At 69.4% G+C, this 16,230-nt stretch overlaps 2 protein-coding genes across 2 annotated transcripts; one reads left to right on the top strand and one right to left on the bottom strand.

The window, feature by feature from the left end:
* Positions 1–167: 167 nt before the first annotated feature.
* Positions 168–3,664, bottom strand: NELFE (negative elongation factor complex member E). The gene is made up of 10 exons (XM_069774123.1): positions 3,401–3,664; positions 3,039–3,111; positions 2,528–2,673; positions 2,044–2,118; positions 1,882–1,916; positions 1,641–1,786; positions 1,205–1,349; positions 721–775; positions 535–637; positions 168–269 (listed from the first exon to the last, which is right to left on the bottom strand). The coding sequence occupies exons 1-10, from the start codon at positions 3,653–3,655 to the stop codon at positions 187–189; spliced, it is 1,116 nt and encodes a 371-aa protein (XP_069630224.1). The 5' UTR covers positions 3,656–3,664; the 3' UTR covers positions 168–186.
* A 92-nt stretch (positions 3,665–3,756) lies between these two features.
* On the top strand, positions 3,757–15,704 carry SKIC2 (SKI2 subunit of superkiller complex). The gene is made up of 29 exons (XM_069774208.1): positions 3,757–3,884; positions 4,033–4,154; positions 4,325–4,434; positions 4,751–4,868; positions 4,942–5,056; positions 5,136–5,210; positions 5,317–5,378; positions 5,575–5,745; positions 5,821–5,940; positions 6,317–6,462; positions 7,143–7,289; positions 7,366–7,450; positions 7,523–7,629; positions 8,198–8,344; positions 9,068–9,167; positions 9,273–9,485; positions 9,951–10,061; positions 10,221–10,332; positions 10,533–10,651; positions 10,744–10,881; positions 11,785–11,922; positions 12,315–12,419; positions 12,560–12,710; positions 12,990–13,116; positions 13,545–13,755; positions 13,830–13,940; positions 14,260–14,478; positions 14,926–15,066; positions 15,480–15,704. The coding sequence occupies exons 1-29, from the start codon at positions 3,866–3,868 to the stop codon at positions 15,678–15,680; spliced, it is 3,741 nt and encodes a 1,246-aa protein (XP_069630309.1). The 5' UTR covers positions 3,757–3,865; the 3' UTR covers positions 15,681–15,704.
* Positions 15,705–16,230: the final 526 nt, after the last annotated feature.

The raw sequence follows: 16,230 nt of genomic DNA, 5'->3' as shown, positions 1-16,230 counted from the left end.
GGCTGTGGGATAGGGAGGGGTGTGGGGGGACATGGGGGTGACGGGGGCACCTAAGCTGCCCCCCCTGTGCCAGGGGATGACGTGGGGGGGTCCAGGGGTGGGTGTCTGGGGGGGATCATCGGGGGTCCCCCCCGTGTGATGTTCCCAACCAGGACAATAAATCAGGGGCGCAGCCTCGTTTTTCCTTTATTGACCCCCGAAAAGGTCCTCGTTGTACACGACCTGCGAGCGCTTGTCCCGGTGCGAGCCCTTGGCGCTGTTCTTCACCGCTGGGGGGGGGGGGGGCGGGAGGAAAAGGGGGGGTCAGGGACCTGGGGGAGACCCCGGGGGGGGACCCAGGTGTTCGGGGGGGGCTGTGGGTGCACCCCTCCTCTTTCTTTATGAGAAATCTTTCTTTTGGGGGGATGTTCTTGTACAGGTGTCTCGCTTGCTGGGGGTCCCACCAGTCCCCCTGAGGGCATCACCCCCCCCCTTGTGGGACCCCACTCTGCCCTCTCCATCTCCCCCCCCCTTTGCCCCCCGCCCCACACTCACCCAGGGACCCCCAGAGCGATTTCCCGGTGGCTGCGTCCAGCAGCAGCTGCTTGCGGGCGATGCTGACCTTGAGCTGCACGTCCTGCACCACCGCCCCGTTCAGCTGGGGGGGGACACAGGGGGTCAGGGGTGTGGGGGGGGCAGGGACCCCCCAAACTCCTCAGGGCCCCCCCCGGCCCCCCCCACCTCTGCGATGGCCTGGTCGGCCGACTCCATCTTCTCATAGGTGACGAAGGCACAGCTGAGGGGGGGGGGAGAAGGACAGGCATGGGTGGGGTCACAACAGGCCACGCCTGAAAGCACACCCCATTTGGCCACACCCCATCTGCCCTGCCCATGCCCCAGGTGGTGCACCCAGCTCATGGCCCCCCAACAACCCTTAGCCCCACCCCTAGCCTGTAGCCCCACCCCAATCCATTGCCCTGCCCACAACTCTTAGCCCTGCCCACACCTGACTCCACCCACAACCCTTAGTCCCACCCCAGTCTGTGACCCCACCCCAGCTCCACCCACAACTCAGCCCCACCCACAAACTGCAGCTCCACCAGAACATTAAACTCACTCTAATTTCTGGCTCCACCCACAGCCCTTAGCCCCTCCCCAAGCCCTTAGCTCCACCAACCCCTGGCCCCACACCCCTCCCGGCCCCGCCCCTCCCGGCCCCGCCCACTTGCGGGGACTGTCCATGGAGAGGTCGATGATGGCTCCGTAGGGGCCGAAGGCTCCGCGCAGCAGCTCGGGGCTCAGCTCCGCCCCGTACACATACAGCGTGTTCCCCTTCCGGGGGGGGCGGCGCTCGGGGAACGAGTCCGACCCTGGGGGGGCACACGGGGGGCTGGGGGGGGGACCCAGGCGTCCGGGACCTCCCCCCAGCGCCCCGGGATGAGGGATCCCTCCGGGGATCCTGGGAGCCCCCCTGCCCACAGCACCCTGGGGTCCAGGACCCCCCCCGGGACCTCCCCCCAGCACCCAGGGACCTGGGACACCCCTCCCCCAGACCCCTGGGGACCCCCCCAGTGTCCAGCATTGCCTCCACTCAGGGACGCACGATCCCCCCCAGCACCTCAGGGTCTGGCCCCCCCCCGGGGCCCTGCCCCCCCCCGTACTGCGGAAGACCCCGTCCCGCTCCCGGCTCCGCTCCTCCGGCTCCGGCTCCTGTTCCCAGTCCAGGCGTCGCTCCCCCCGCTCAGGGGGGTCCCCCCGGCCCCCCCCACCCTCCGGCTCCCGCAGCCGCTCGCTGGCGCTCACGAAGCTGTGGGGAGAGGGCACGGGGGGGGGAGGGGGTTAGCTATGTGGGGGAGTCCCAGAGCAAAAAGAGGGGGGGTCCCGGGGGGGTTCCCCACTCACCTCTCGTACAGCGATTTCCTCTGGGGGCGGCGCGACTGCGGGGATAAGGGGAGGGAGGGGGCTGGTAACGGGGAGGGACCCCGGCGTCCGGGACCCCCAATTCCAAGGGAACCCCCCTGCTCCAAAGGGAGCCCCCTCCCACCCCCCCCAGGGGTCCAGTACCTCCTGGGAGTCATCATCGGCGGAGATGCTGCGTTGGAAAGGCTGGAACGTGGGGGTTGGGCCCTTCTCGGGGTCCTGGGGGGGGACGACACAGGGTGAGGGGGGCCCAAACCTCGGGGGAGGCTTCAGGGAGCAGTGGGGGGTATTTGGGGGAGTCCCAGGGGGGTACAAGGGGTCTGGGGGGGGGTTGTTGGGGTTTGGGGGGACGGTGGGAGTGCAGGGAGGGCTGTGGGACCCCAGGGAGGGCAGGGGGGAGTAACAGGGCACCCTGGGGTGTTTGGGGGAGCCCCAGGGCCTCTGGGGGGGTGTCTGGGGGTGTCCCCAAGGGGGCGGGGGCTAGGGTAGCCCCAAGGAGGGGGCTGGGTGGGGTCACAGGAATATCCAGATCCATTGGGGGGGGTCTGGGTGCCACAGAGGAGTAACAGGGAGGTTTGGGGGTGTCTGGGGGGGTCCAGGGATGTCCCCCTGCGTTGGGGGTCCCCACCTTGAGCTTCCCCTCGAGGGTGCGGGACCGTTTGAACCCTGAGTTCTTGTTCTCAGCCTTGATGGCGCTGATGGCCCCCGACTTCACCAGCAGCTTCGCCTGCTCCGTGGCCATGGCCGTGTCCACGGGGGGCTGGTCCGACATGGCTGGGGGGGGGGGAACCCGGGGTGGGGGGGCGTCAGACCCCCAAAGGGGGCGACCCCCCCTCCCCACGGGGACCCCGGCAGCTGGGGGTGGTGTGAGGCTCCTAGGGGATCCCCCTCCCCACGGGGACCCTGGTGTCGGGGGGGACAACACATGGGACACCCCCAGGAAGCCCTCCCTCAAGGGGACCCAGGCATCTCGTGGGGGGGCCCCCCCCTTCCCCACGGGGTCCTTGGGGCCCCCCCTTCCCCACGGAGTCCTTGGTGTTGGGGGGACGACAGGGGACACCCCAGCATCCAGGAGACCCCCCGGAGGGGGACCCAGGCATCCAGGCCCCCCCCCCCTTCCCCACAGGGCCCCCCCTCACAGCGTTTGATGCCCCCCTGGCTGCTCTGCCCGGCCGAGCTCTGCTGCTTCTTCAGCGCCAGCAGCGCCTTTTTCTGGGGGGGGATTGGGGGGGTGTCAAGGAGGGCCAGGACGCCCCCAGCCCCATAGGACCCCCCCATAGCCCCCCATGGCTCCCCCATAGTCCATCGTATCTCCCCGCCCCCATGGAGCCCCCCCCAGCCCCCAAATACCCCCATAACTCTGTGCCCCCCCCCGAGCCTCCCCATATCCCTGTGCCCCCCCGGCTCCCCATAACGCCCCAGCCCCCCCAACCCCAACCCTACGCCCCCCCCAGCCCCCCCACATCCCCCCCAGCCCCCACGCCCCCCCCATGGCCCCCACCTTCTTCCGCAGCTTGGCGAAGCGCTTCTGCAGGGCCTCTTCCTCCTCCGTCAGCCCCGGGGGCAGCGCCAGCATGGTCGGGGGACACGGGGGGACGCGAGGGAACACGAGCGGGGGGGGGACACGGGGGGGGGCCGAGAGATCAGGCGGTTTCCGTGGCAACGGCGCAGGCCGCAGCGGGGAGGGAGGCGGGAGGAAGCGACGCCTTCCCAGAGGGCAGCGCGGCGGCCCCGCGTGTCCCTCACCACCACCCATCCCGCGGCCCCGCCCTTATTTGCATGTCGGCCGCCCGTTGGTTGGAGGAGGGCGTGGAGCCGCGCTGGTTGGCGGAGGCGGGCCGCCCCTCCTCCGCTTCCGGTAGGCGGGGGGGAAGCCACCCGGCTTCCAGCGCCGCTTCCGCCCGGCGCTGAAGGCCGTGGCCCCGTGACCCGGAAGCGCTCCCGCCGCTGCGGCCCGCTCGCCGGGATGGAGCTGGAGCGGATCGGTGGGGCGGGGCGGGGTCACGGGGGGGCTCGGGACGGGGGACTGAGCCAGATACGGGGCTCTGGCGGGGCTCTGGGGGTCTGGGGGGGGTCAGGGCCGGTGGGGGTCCTGGGGGGTCCCTGACCCCCCCCGCCCGCCCCCCCCCCCAGCGCTGCCCCCCCGCGGGCCCCTGGAGCTGCCGCTGGCGCTGCTGGAGCTGGGCTGCGCCGGCCGCTTCGAGCTGCTGACGGGACCCCCGGGGCCGGGGGAAGCCCCCCTGCCGCGGTCCACAGTGAGTGACCCCCCCCCCGCACCCCGATTCCGTGCCGCCCCCCCACTCCTATGCCCCCCTTTTGGTTGAAGGACCCCCCCTACGGTGCCCCCCCCATGGCACCCCCAGTGCCCGTTGGGGGGGACACACACGCACCCCTGTTCACCCCAACTCCCCCCCCCTCCCCTCAGCTGCCCCAGGGGCTGCCCCCCTTCGCCCTCCCCCCGGTGTCGGAGCTGGAGCAGCGGTTTTTGGGGACCCCCGAGTGGCTGCCCCCCCACCAGCATGAGCGGGCCTACAGGTATTGGGCGGGGATGTCTCAGGGTGGGTTTGGGGGTGCTGCTTGAAAGCAGGGGGGTCCCTTGGCTCGGGGAGGGGGACCCTGAGGCGGTGAGGGGGGATGTTTTGGGGGGGCTGGTTGAGGCTGGTGGGGGGTCTGTGGGTTGTGGGGAGGGTCACAGGGTTTTGGGGGGGCAGTGGGGTGGTTACAGCTGGGGGAGGGTGCCTGGGCTGTGGGTGGGTGATGGGGCGGGTTTGGGGGGGTCCCTGGGCTGGGAGGTGACCCCAGGGCAGGGTTCCTGACCCCCCCCCTCATTATTTTGCCCCCCCCCCCCCAGGTGCTGGCAGCGGGCACCGGAGCCCCGGGCTCTCTTTGCGCTGGAGCCCACCCCGGTGGCTGGGGGGCTGCGGGCTGAGCGGGACCCCCACAGCGGCGCCCTGAGGGGCTTCACTGAGGTGGGAGGGGCAGGCGGGGAGGGTGGGGGGGGCACCCGGACGCTGGGGTCCTTAGCATGCCCCCCCCACCCAGGAGCTGCTGCCCGATGTGGGACTCTCAGCCAAGAATTCACTGTCGCTGCGCCGGCCCCCCGGTCCCCCCGGGCAGAGCCTGCGGGGCAATGCCACCAACTTCCCTTTCTGGCCAGGTAAAGCCCCCCCCAAATCCCTCCGGGACCCCCCCAAATCCTCTGGGGCCCCCCCAACCCCCCCCCCGTGCCCCCCCAGGGGGTCTGGACGAGCCCAGTCTGGAGCAGATCCGCAGCCACGGGGATGAGGAGGAAGATGTCGATTTTGAGACTGGTAGGAGCCCCCGCCCAATTTGGGGTGTCCCCTATTTTAAGGGTATTTCCCACCCCCTTTTGAGGTGTGCCTACCCTAATTTAGTCCCTTTACCCCCCCCCCCCAGACCTGCTGGTGACCCCCCCTGGGCTGAAACGTGGCGTTGACTACAAACCCCCAGGTAGAGCAGTGCTGGGGGGGGCGGGTGGACCCTCATAATTTGGGGGGGGTTCCCAGAGGGGGAGGGGGTGCTTTCACCCACTGGGGGGGGGCAGCTTTACGTCTGGGGGGGTAGTTTTGCCTGGGGGGGGCCAGGGCCATGTGGATCCCTGGGGCAGAGCCCCCATGGATGCAGGGTCCCCCCATCTCACTCCCTGCCCAGCAGCGAGGGTGGGGGGGGCCGCTGTCCCTCTCCAGCCTCTTGGAGACCCTCGACACGTTCGACCTGGGGGGCGATGAGGCCGAGGGGGGCTCAGGGGACACCCAGCCCCCAGTGGGGGGCAGCCCCCCACCCCCCCTGTGCCATACCGACAGCCTGGAGGAGGTGCTGCTGAAGGTGGGTGCTGGGCGGGGGGGGGAACGAGGCGGGGGGGGTCCCTGTGCCCGCCCATCGCTTACTACTCCCCCCCAGGAGGCGGTGGAGCCCCCCACCCCCCCCCCGGAGCCCCCCGAGGAGCAGTGGGCCATCCCCATCGACGCCAGCACCCCTGTGGAGGACTTTGACCAGCGCATCCCTGACCCCGCTTTCAAGGTGGGGGGAGCCTTGGGGGGGCTTTGCGACATTGGGGGGGTCCTGGGGGGGCTTTGGGACATGGAGGGGGGAGGTCTGGAGGGGTGGGGGGGGTTCTGGGGGTCCCTGAGCCTTGCTGGGGGGGCAGCAGAAGAGCCCCCGCAGGATTCTGGGGGGGGCTCTGGGGGCTGTTGGGGTGCTGGGGGGGGGTTAAGTCTGGGGGGGGCAGTGGGGGCTGGGGGGGGGCCAGGGATGAGCAACGTGGGGGGGATGTGGAGGCATTGGGGGAGGGTGTTGGGGTGACAGGGAGCCCCGGGGAGGGTGTGGGGACACTCGGGTGGGGGTTGGGGCGGTGCTGCCCCCCCCCCTCAACTGACGCCGCCCCCCCCCCCCGCAGTGGCCCTTCGTGCCCGACCCCTTCCAGCAGCAGGCTGTGCTGTGCCTGGAGCAGGGCCACTCGCTGCTGGTGGCCGCCCACACCTCGGCCGGCAAAACTGCTGTGGCCGAGTATGCCATCGCCCTGGCCCAGCGCCACATGACCCGGTGGGTCCCCGACAGCTTTGGGGGGGACACTGGTGTCCCCCAAGGGGCCCCAACACCCCCCCCGGGGTCCTCTACTCTCTTCAGTCCCCCCTCGAGTCCCCAGTGTCAGCCCCAGGTCTGGATGATGCCCTGCCGCGTTCTGATGTCCCCCAAAACCTCTCCCCACAGCCTTCAGGGGGCCCTGAAGCGCCCTAAGACCCCGTTGGGCTTCTCCAGCCTTGGGGTCCCCCCCAAACCTCCTTGGGGGTCCCTCCAGAGTGTCCCCAAAGTCAGTCCTGGGTGTCCCCAAATCTCCCCTGGAACCCCCAAACCTTCCCAGGGGGTCCCAAAACTTCCCCAGCACTCCCCTGACCCATCTGCACCCACCCTGGGCTCATCTCATTTCTACTGACTCCTGTCTCTGGCTCCCACAAATCTCTCTGGGGCTCCCCAAATCCTGTCTGGGCCCACCCTGATCTTCTCATGGCCCCCCCACCAAAACCTCCCTGGGGGGCCTCAAACCCCCTGGGGGTCCCCAGATCCTCTCTGCCCCCCCCCAAACCTCCCCAAATCCTTTCTGAACCCCAATTCTCTCTCAGCACTCCTGTGTTCCTTTCTGGCCCCCCCCCAGTTCCCAGTGCCCCCCTCCCTCCCCATGGGACGTCCTGGGGGGGTCTGACCCTCCCCCCGGTGCCCCCCAGGACCATCTACACCTCCCCCATCAAGGCACTCTCGAACCAGAAGTTCCGGGATTTCAAGACGACGTTTGGGGATGTGGGGCTGCTGACGGGGGACGTGCAGCTGCGCCCTGAGGCCTCCTGCCTCATCATGACCACCGAGATCCTGCGGTGAGCCCGGGGGGGGGGAGCTGGAGGGAGGCTGGGGGGGCCCTGGCACCCCAAATTTCACACCCACCCCCCCCAGATCGATGCTCTACAACGGCTCCGACGTCATCCGGGAGCTGGAGTGGGTTATTTTCGATGAGGTGCATTACATCAACGATGCTGAGGTGAGGTGAGATCTGGAAAAGTTTGGGGGGGGTTTCAGGGGGGCCCCCCCTGACCCCCTGGACCCTCCCCAGCGCGGTGTGGTGTGGGAGGAGGTGCTGATCATGCTGCCCGAGCACGTCAAGCTCATCTTGCTCAGTGCCACCATCCCCAATGCCCTCGAGTTCGCCCAGTGGGTCGGGTAGGTTGGGGGGGGGGTGCTCTGGGGGGGTGCTAGGGGTCCTTGGGGTGGGTATGGGGGGCTATGGGGTGTTTGGGGAGGGGCTGGGGGGTGCTGGGGGTTCTTGGGGGGGACATGGGGGGCTGTGGGGTGTCTGGGGGAGGGCTGAGAGGGGCCTGGGGGGTGCTGGGCGTGAGCCTGGGGGGCTATGGGGTGTCTGAAGGTGGCTGGGGGTCCCTATGAGGGTTATTGGGGGTCTGGGGGGCCAGGAGCTTGTTGGGGGGCAGCTCTGGGAGAAGGGGCATAACAGCAGTGGGGGGGCCTGGGGGGATGCTGGGGGTCCCTGGGGTGGGCACGGGGGGCCAGAGGGGGTGTGTGGGGCCTGCTGGGCTCGGAGGGGGTGTTGGGGGGCTGGGGGGTGTTCGGGGCCACGAGCTGGTTAGGGGGCTGCTCTGGGGGGGGATAACAATGTGGGGCAGCGATGGGGGGATCTGGGGGCATCACGGGGCTGAGGGGCGTGTGGGGCACATGGGGGGGCCGCGGGGACCCCTTACAGCCCTGTTTTGCCTGATTCCGCCCCGTCCCACAGCCGCACCAAGCGCCGGCGCCTGCGGGTGATCAGCACGCGGCAGCGCCCAGTGCCGCTGGAGCATTTTCTCTACACCGGGAATAGCACCCGCACCCGCCACCAGCTCTTCCTCCTCCTCGACGCCCGTGGCAACTTCAGCACCCAGGGGTGAGCCCCGTGGCAACCCACGGCTGCCCCGTCACCGCCCCTACCCACCAGTACCTCACTGCTGCCTCTGCAGAGACCCTGTGAGGGTCTCATACAGGCTTGAGTGGGCCCTGCCCCATGGCTGGCCCCACAGCCGCCCCCGTAGAAGGGTCCTATACAGCCTTAGGCACACCTTGCCCCACAGCCAGCCCCACAGGAGATTTCTACATGGGTCTGAGGGGGTCTTGCTCCATGCCTGGCCCCGTGGCAGCCCTGGGGTGGTCCTGCCCAGCCCCAAGCTGGCTCTGCCCCACGGCCAGTCCCATAGGAGGAGTTGACACAGGTCTGAGGGGGTTCTGCCCCATGTTTGGCCCTGTAACGGTCCTGGGGCGGTCCTGCCCTATAGCCAGCCCCATAGAAAGGTCCCATACAGCCCGAGGCACGCTTTGCCCCGTAGCCAGCTCCGTAACTAGCCCCACAGAGATCCTGGGGTGGTCCTACGCAGCCCGAATCGGGCCCTGCCCCACGGCCAGCCCCAGAATCGTGGGATGGTCCTGCTGTGTGCCAGGGAGGTCCTGCTCCACAGCTGGCCCCACGGAGACCCTGGGGTGGCCCCACACGATCCAGAGCTGCTTCTGCCTGTCCTGGCTGCCGCCCCAGTGCTCCTCCTTCCCCAGGGGGAACATGGGTCTCCCCAGCCCCCCAACTGCTCCCCCCTCCACCAGCCCCACGTCTGCCCCCCAGGTACTACGCGGCCGTGGAGGCCAAGAAGGAACGAACCAGCAAACACGCGCAGACCTTCGGAGCCAAGCAGCCCACCATGGGGGGCTCCGGCCCCGGGCAGGTTGGGGGGGGCGTCTGAGGGGCTTTAGGGCAGGCTGGGGGGTCCTGCAGCGGGCCCCCCCTACCCCATTGCAACCCCCCTCACCCCATTGCACCCCCTCCCCAGGACCGGGGGGTCTGGCTGGCGTTGCTGGGGCTGCTGCGGGAGCGGGAGCAGTTGCCGGTCGTTGCCTTCACCTTCTCCCGCAGCCGGTGTGATGAGCACGCCGACACGCTGGGCTCCCTCGACCTGGTCTCCAGCGCCGAGAAGGGCCGGATCCGGCTCTTCTTCCAGCGCTGCATCGCCCGTCTGCGCGGCTCCGACCGCCAGCTGCCGCAGGTGGGGGGAGGCGGAGCGGGGGGTTGAGGGGCTGTAGGAGGGGCTCTGAGGGGAGCAGAAGGGATGTGGGGTTTCTAGGGGGGTGCTGGAAGGGATGGGGGCGGTTCTAGAAGGGTTTAAGGGTGTGTGAGGAGTGCTATGGGGGGCTGGGAGGGATCCGAGGGGGGCCTGGGGGAGGGGCTGGAAGGAATGTGGGGGGTTCTAGAAAGGTTCAAGGTGACGTGGGGAACGCTGTGGGGGGCTGGGAAGGGTCTGGGGGGGGCTGGAAGGGATGGGGGGTTCTAGAAGGGTTTAAGGGGGTGTGGGGAGTGCTATGGGGGACCGGAACGGATCTGGAGGGCTCTGTGGGGGGGTAGAAGGGGTGTGGGGTGCTTCAGGGGGAGCCTGAAGTGCCAGGGGGTCTCCAGGGGGTGCTCTGTAGGGGGCTGTGGGGGCTTGAAGGGATGTGTCGTCCGCCGCCCCCAGGTGCTGCGCATGGCGGAGCTGCTGCAGCGCGGCATCGGGGTGCACCATGGCGGGGTGCTGCCCCTGCTCAAGGAAGTGGTGGAGATGCTCTTCAGCCAGGGGCTGGTCAAGGTGAGCCATGGGGCAGCCGTGGGGCAGCCATGGGGCTGGGGGGGCCACTCAGGGAGGGGCTCGCTGTGGGGCTGGGTGAGAGGCCCTGCGGCCGCACGTGGGGCTCCCCTGCCCCATGGTGGCCCCCCCGGCCCCCCACATCTCCCCTCGGCCCCCCAGGTGCTCTTCGCCACTGAGACCTTCGCCATGGGGGTGAACATGCCGGCCCGCACCGTTGTCTTTGACTCCATCCACAAACACGATGGCAACAATTTCCGTGATCTCCTGCCCGGTAAGGGGGTGGCTGCGGGGCAGCTGTGGGGCAGCTGTGGGGCAGCATTTGGGGTCTCGGTGCCTGTCCCGTGGCCACCTCCTACACGTGTGCCCAGGGGCGTACGTGCAGATGTGGGTGCTGTGGGGCAAGGTGGGTGCCGTGGGGCGGCTGTGGGGCAGGCTGTGGGTCTCAGGGCCCCCCCCGCTTTCTCCGCCCAGGGGAGTACGTGCAGATGTCGGGGCGCGCGGGGCGGCGGGGGTTGGATTCCACCGGCACTGTCATCATCCTCTGCAAGGGCCCCGTGCCCGAGATGGCCGACCTGCACCGCGTGATGCTGGTGAGTCCCCACGCGTCCCGTCCCCCCCCCCGTGTCCCCAGTGTGTGTCCCCCCCCCGCCGTGACCCCCCCCCTCACCGTGTCCCCCCCCAGGGCCGCCCGACGCGCCTGCAGTCCCAGTTCCGCCTGACCTACTCCATGATCCTCAACCTGCTGCGGGCGCAGGCACTGCGTGTCGAGGACATGATGCGGCGAAGCTTCTCCGAGTTCCCCCTGCGGCGCGACGCCCCGGTACGGGGACATGGTGGGGGGACATGGGGACACCCCAGTATGTAGGGAACACCCGGGGGGTGGGCTAGTATGAGAACTGGGAGACACTGCGACACCCCAGTATGGGGACTGGGGGACACTGAGACACCCTAGAACAAGGTTTGGGGGACGCTGGGGACATGGGGACACCCGAGTGCAGGAACTGGGGGACACCGGGGACACCCCCAGTGTGCAGGGACACCCAGGTGGTGGCCCAGTACAGGAACTGGGAGACACTGAGAGACCCCAGTACGGGAACTGGTGGATACTGGGTACACCCCAGTGTGCAGGGACATGTCTGTGTGCTCAGTGACACCTCAATGTGGGGACTGGGAGACACTGGGACACCCTAGAACAAGGTTTGGGGGATGCTGGGGACATGGGGACACCCAGGTGCGGGAACTGGGGGACACTGGGACAGCCCAGTACAGGAACTGGGGGACACTGGGGACACCCCAGCGCGCAGGGCCACCTCTGTCTACCTTGTGACACCCCTGTATGGGAACTGGGGGACACTGAGAGACCCCAGTATGGGAACTGGGGGACACTGGCACACCCCGGTGTGCAAGGACACATCTGTGTGCCCCGTGGCACCCCAATATGGGGACTGGGGGACACTGGGACACCCTAGAACAAGGTTTGGGGGACATTGGGGACATGGGAACACACAAGTGTGGGAACTGGGGGACACTGGGACAGCCCAGTACAGGAACTGGGGGACACTGGGGACACCGCAGCGTGCAGGGCCACCTCTGTGCCTTGTGACACCCCAGTATGGGAACTGGGGGACACTGGGACACCCCAGTAGAGCACAGGGTGACATGGGGAGACCCCAGTACAGGAACTGGGGGACCCAGTGCTCCCCCCAACCCCGTGCCCCCCCAGGCGCAGGAGCGGCGCGTGGCGGAGCTGCAGCGGGAGCTGGCAGCGCTGGGGGAGCCGGAGGCCGAGGGGGCCATGGCCGACCTGCCCCCCTACCACCGCGCCGTGCAGGGGCTGCGCCAGGCCCGCGCCCTGCTCCAGGTGGGACGGGGACCCCGGGGTGGGGGACGGGGACCCTGGGTTGGAGGGACGGGACGGGGATGAGGATTCTGGGTTGGGGGGACAGGACGGGGAGGGGGATGCTGGGGGGAGGCCCTGCCACATTGGGATGGCACCGGGGTGGTGGGGACCCTATTTGGGGGTCCTGGGTGTCCCCTAGGGATACTGGGGGGTCTTGGGCAAACTGGGGGGGACACTGGGGGGAGTCCTGGGGATACTGGGTGTCCCTATCTAATGACTGGGGGTCCCTGGGTGTCACCTCCATGGTGCTGGGGGTCTGGGGGGGGGTCTCTGGGTGTCCCTCGGATGATGTTGGGGGAGCAAGGGGTCCCGGGGGTCTCCATCTGAGCAAGGGGTCCCGGGGGTCCCGGCAGCGGCGCCTGGCAGAGTCGGTGGCAGGGCTGCGGGCGCTGGCGCCCGGCCGGGTGGTGGTGGTCTGCACCCCCAAACACCGCAACGCCCTCGGCCTCATCCTCCAGGTACCCCCAACCTCCCCATCCCCAAACATCCCCCCTGTCCCCCCATACCACCCCCCATATCTTCTCCCCAGTGCAAGGACCCCCCCCATGGGGGTCCCCTCATGCCCTGGGACCCCCCCTCACCCTTTGTCCCCCCCCAGGTGTCCTCAGAGGGGTCCAGCCGCACCTTCACCACGCTGGTGCTGTGCGAGAAGCCCCCTGAGGAGGGGGGGCCGGCGGTGGACCCCCCCAAAGTCCCCGATGTCCCCTACCCCGAGGACCTGCTGCTCACCAGGCTCTTCGTGCCCGAGGGTCTGCACCGCCTGGGGCTGGGGGGGTGTCCCCGGATGGCTGGGTCCCTCCTGGGGGGGCTGGGGGTCCCCCCTGGGGGAAGTGGTGGGGGGACCTGGATGTCTGGGTCCCCACAGGAGGAGTTGGGGGTCCCCCAGCCGCCTGGGTCCCTCTTGGAAATGGAGCACCCCATGTACTTTGGGGTTGGGGGGGCCTGGTCACCTGGGTCTCCCCAGGGTTTTGGGGGGGGGGTCCCCGGATGCCTGGGTCCCCCTGCCGGACACCTGGGTCCCCCCCCAGGTGCCTGCGGCCATGTGCTGGAGAAGCTGCAGCCCGGGGACATCGGGGGGGTCACGGCCAAGACCCTGCGGGTGAACCCCGAGAGGCTCCTGCAGGAGCTGCGCCCCCGCCAGGGCCCCCGCCCCAGGTGGGGGGGGATGGGGATGGGTTGGGGGGTGGCTTGGGGTCCCCAAGAGGGTTTTGGGGTTCCCAGGGGTGTGTGGGATATCTGAGAGTGCTCTTGGTGGGGGGTCTTCCTGATTTTGGGGTCCCTGGGGGGGTCTTCCAGGGGTTTCCATGAGTGTGGGGGGTCCTTGGGGGCATTCTTCCCGGTTTTGGGGTACCTTGGGGATCTCTTCACAGTTTTGGGGTCCTGGGGGGGTCTCTATGGGTCTTTGGCTCCCTGAGGGAGGGGGTTCCCCCCACTTTGGTCTCCCTGGGAGGGGTTCTGTGAATGTTGGGGTCCCTGGGTGGGGGGTTCTGTAGATGCTGGGATCCCGGGGGGGGGGGTTCTCCCCCATTTTGCGGTTTCCCCCATTGTGGTGTTTCCCTGCCTGACCCCCATCGCCCCCCCAGATTGGAGCCCCCCGGGATGGAGGTGGGGGTGGCGGTGCAGGAGCTAGCCCGGCTGGCAGGGGGGGCCCCTGGGGGGCTCCCCCTGCTCGACCCGGTGGGGACCCTGCAGCTGCGGGACCCCGAGGCCGTGGAGGCGGCCACCCGTGCCCGGACCCTGGCCGCCTCGCTGGGCTCCTTCCAGTGCGTCCACAGCCCCCGCTTCCCCCAGCAGGTACTGGGCAGGGTCCGAGGGAGGTGTGGGGGGGGCTCGGGGCCCCCCCCCTCACCCCTCTGTCTCTCCCCCAGTATGCCCAGTTCGCCGCCCGCCAGGAGCTGCTGGAGCAGCTGGAGCATCTCCAGTTCCTGCTGTCGGACCAGTCGCTGCTGCTGCTGCCCGAGTACCACCAGCGTGTGGCTGTGAGTAACCCCCCCCGTGTCCCCTTTGTGTGTCCCATCCCGTCCCCCCCCCGTGCCCCCTGACATCCCCCTGTGTGTCCCCCAATGTCCTCTGAGACCCCCCTGGGTCCCCAAGTCACCCTAAAGCTGAGCCATGTGGGCGGGGGCTGCCCATGTGCCCCTCTGCATCCCCCCAGGTGCTGCAGGCACTGGGGTACGTGAACAGGGTGGCCCCCCCGTTTCCCCACATCCCCCCCAGGTGCTGCGATCACTGGGGCACGTGGACGGGGTGTCCCTGTATCCCCCCGTGCACCCCCCCACCTCTCCTGTCCCCCCCCAGGTGCTGCGGGCACTGGGATATGTGGCGGAGGGGGGGGCAGTGGCGCTGGGGGGTCGCCTGGCCTCCCTGCTGAGCACCCACGAGCTGGTGCTGACCGAGCTGCTGCTGGGGAACGTCCTGGCCCCCCTGCGCCCCGAGGAGAGCGTTGCCCTGCTCTCCTGCATGGTCTGCCAGGGGCGGGGGGATGCTCCCCCCCATGTGCCCCCCGCCCTCCATCAGGTATGGGGGGTTCCCCAAGGTATCGGGGTCCCGGGGGCTTTGGGGGGGCTCCTGCTCTCCTGCATGGTCTGCCCATGGTGGGGGGAGCCCCCTGGGCAGGTCCGCTTTGGTGGGGGGGCAATGGGTGTCCCTGGGACTGTGGGGTGGAGTTGGGGGGTCCTGGAGGCTGGGGTCCCTTGGGGTGAGGGGGGTGGTGGGGTGAGGGTCCCCCAGATGCTGGAGTCCCTGGGGTTTTGGGGGGCCCATGGGGTGGAGTGGGGGGTCCTGGAGGCTGGGGTCCCTCGTGATGGGGGGTGGTGGGGTGGGAGTCCCCCAGATGCTGGAGTCCCTGGGGTTTTGGGGGCAGCTGTGGAGTGGAGTGGGGGGTGCCAGACATTGGGGTCTCTCAGGGGGTGGAGGTCCCTGACTCGGGGTCCCCCCCATGCCCCCCCCGTGTGCCCCCCCCAGGGGATGGAGCAGGTGCGGGCAGTGGCGCAGCGCGTGGGGCAGCTGCAGCAGGAGTGCGGCCTCAGCCAGAGCGTCGAGGAGTTTGTCGACCAGTTCAGCTTCAGCCTCGTCGAGGTCGTCTACGAGTGGGCCCGTGGCATGGTGAGACCCCCCGGTAACACCCCCAGGCCCCTGCTGAGACCCCCCTAGCACCCCCAGGACCATCGCTGGGGACCCCCCAACTCCAGCCCTGAGACCTTCGTCTCCCCTGAGGTACCCCCCCTGCCCCGTGTCCTGCCCCTCCCTTGTGCTGTGGGGCTCCATGACTGCCTGCCTGTGCCCCTCTGTCTCCCCCGCTTCCCACATCCCCACTTTACCACTGACCCCCCCAGTCTCCCCTGTTCCCTTGCCACCCCATCCCTGTGGTCCCCCCCATTCCCTTGTCCCCCCTGTTCCCCCCTATTCCCCATCCCTGGGCTCCCCCCAGTTCCCCCATTCCCCCAGCCCCGTGGTCCCCCCCCTGTCCCATCCTGGGGGTACCCCCACTCATTCCCCTGTGTCGTCCCCCCCCGCAGCCCTTTGCAGACATCGCCCGGCTGGCGGTGGTGCAGGAGGGGGCCGTCGTTCGCTGCATCCAGCAGCTGGAGGAGATGTGCCGGGAGGTTCGCCAGGCCGCCCGGCTGGTGGGGGAGTCCGCGCTGGCCGCCAAGATGGAGGCCGCCTCCAACATGATCAAGCGCGACATCGTCTTTGCTGCCAGCCTCTACACCCAATAAAGGCTTATGTGTCCCCCCACCCCAGCCTTTGGTCTCGCCGACCCCCCCAGTGCCACATGGGGCCTCCGGAGTCACCCGAGGGGTTCAGCCCAGCCCCCCCCAGCATCCCTTAAGTGCCCCCTTGGGGCCACATGGTTCAGCCCGTGTGTGTCCCCAGTTGCTCCAGGTCGTTCAGTCTGTTCCCCCGCATCACTGCTCGTGCCTGGTTCATCCCACCCCCCCCGTTGGCCCTATGTGGTTCAGTCCACACCCCCCCCGTTGGCCCTATGTGGTTCAGTCCAACCCCCCGTTGGCTCCACGTGGTTCAGTCCGTTCCATCACCCCACGTGGTTTAATCCGTCCACCCCCCCGCATCGCCCCGCGTGGTTAAACCCGTTCCCCCCTATTGGCCCCACGTGGTTTAGTCCACCCACCCCCCACGCACATGGTTCAGCCCGTTTCCCCCTCCCGCTTGGCTCCGTCCCGGGTCGCCCGCGCGCGCCGGCCCCTTTCGGGAAGCCCCGCCCCGTAGCCTCCAGTCACGCCCCCGGCCCGGCGTCGCCCCGCCCTC

The sequence above is a fragment of the Haliaeetus albicilla genome, chromosome 29, assembly GCF_947461875.1.
Source record: "Haliaeetus albicilla chromosome 29, bHalAlb1.1, whole genome shotgun sequence".
Lineage (NCBI taxonomy): Eukaryota > Metazoa > Chordata > Aves > Accipitriformes > Accipitridae > Haliaeetus > Haliaeetus albicilla.
This window is presented reverse-complemented; position numbering and strand designations above follow the sequence as displayed.

Coding starts and splice junctions, on each gene's coding strand:
- NELFE (XM_069774123.1), bottom strand. CDS start 3,655: ATGGGTGGTGGTGAGGGACACGCGGGGCCGCCGCGCTGCCCTCTGGGA. Junction 2,119..2,527: donor CCCTCGAGGGGAAGCTCAAG/GTGGGGACCCCC, acceptor GTCCCCCCCCAG/GACCCCGAGAAGGGCCCAAC. Junction 1,917..2,043: donor CCGATGATGACTCCCAGGAG/GTACTGGACCCC, acceptor TTATCCCCGCAG/TCGCGCCGCCCCCAGAGGAA.
- SKIC2 (XM_069774208.1), top strand. Junction 8,345..9,067: donor GGCAACTTCAGCACCCAGGG/GTGAGCCCCGTG, acceptor TCTGCCCCCCAG/GTACTACGCGGCCGTGGAGG. Junction 13,117..13,544: donor CGCCAGGGCCCCCGCCCCAG/GTGGGGGGGGAT, acceptor TCGCCCCCCCAG/ATTGGAGCCCCCCGGGATGG.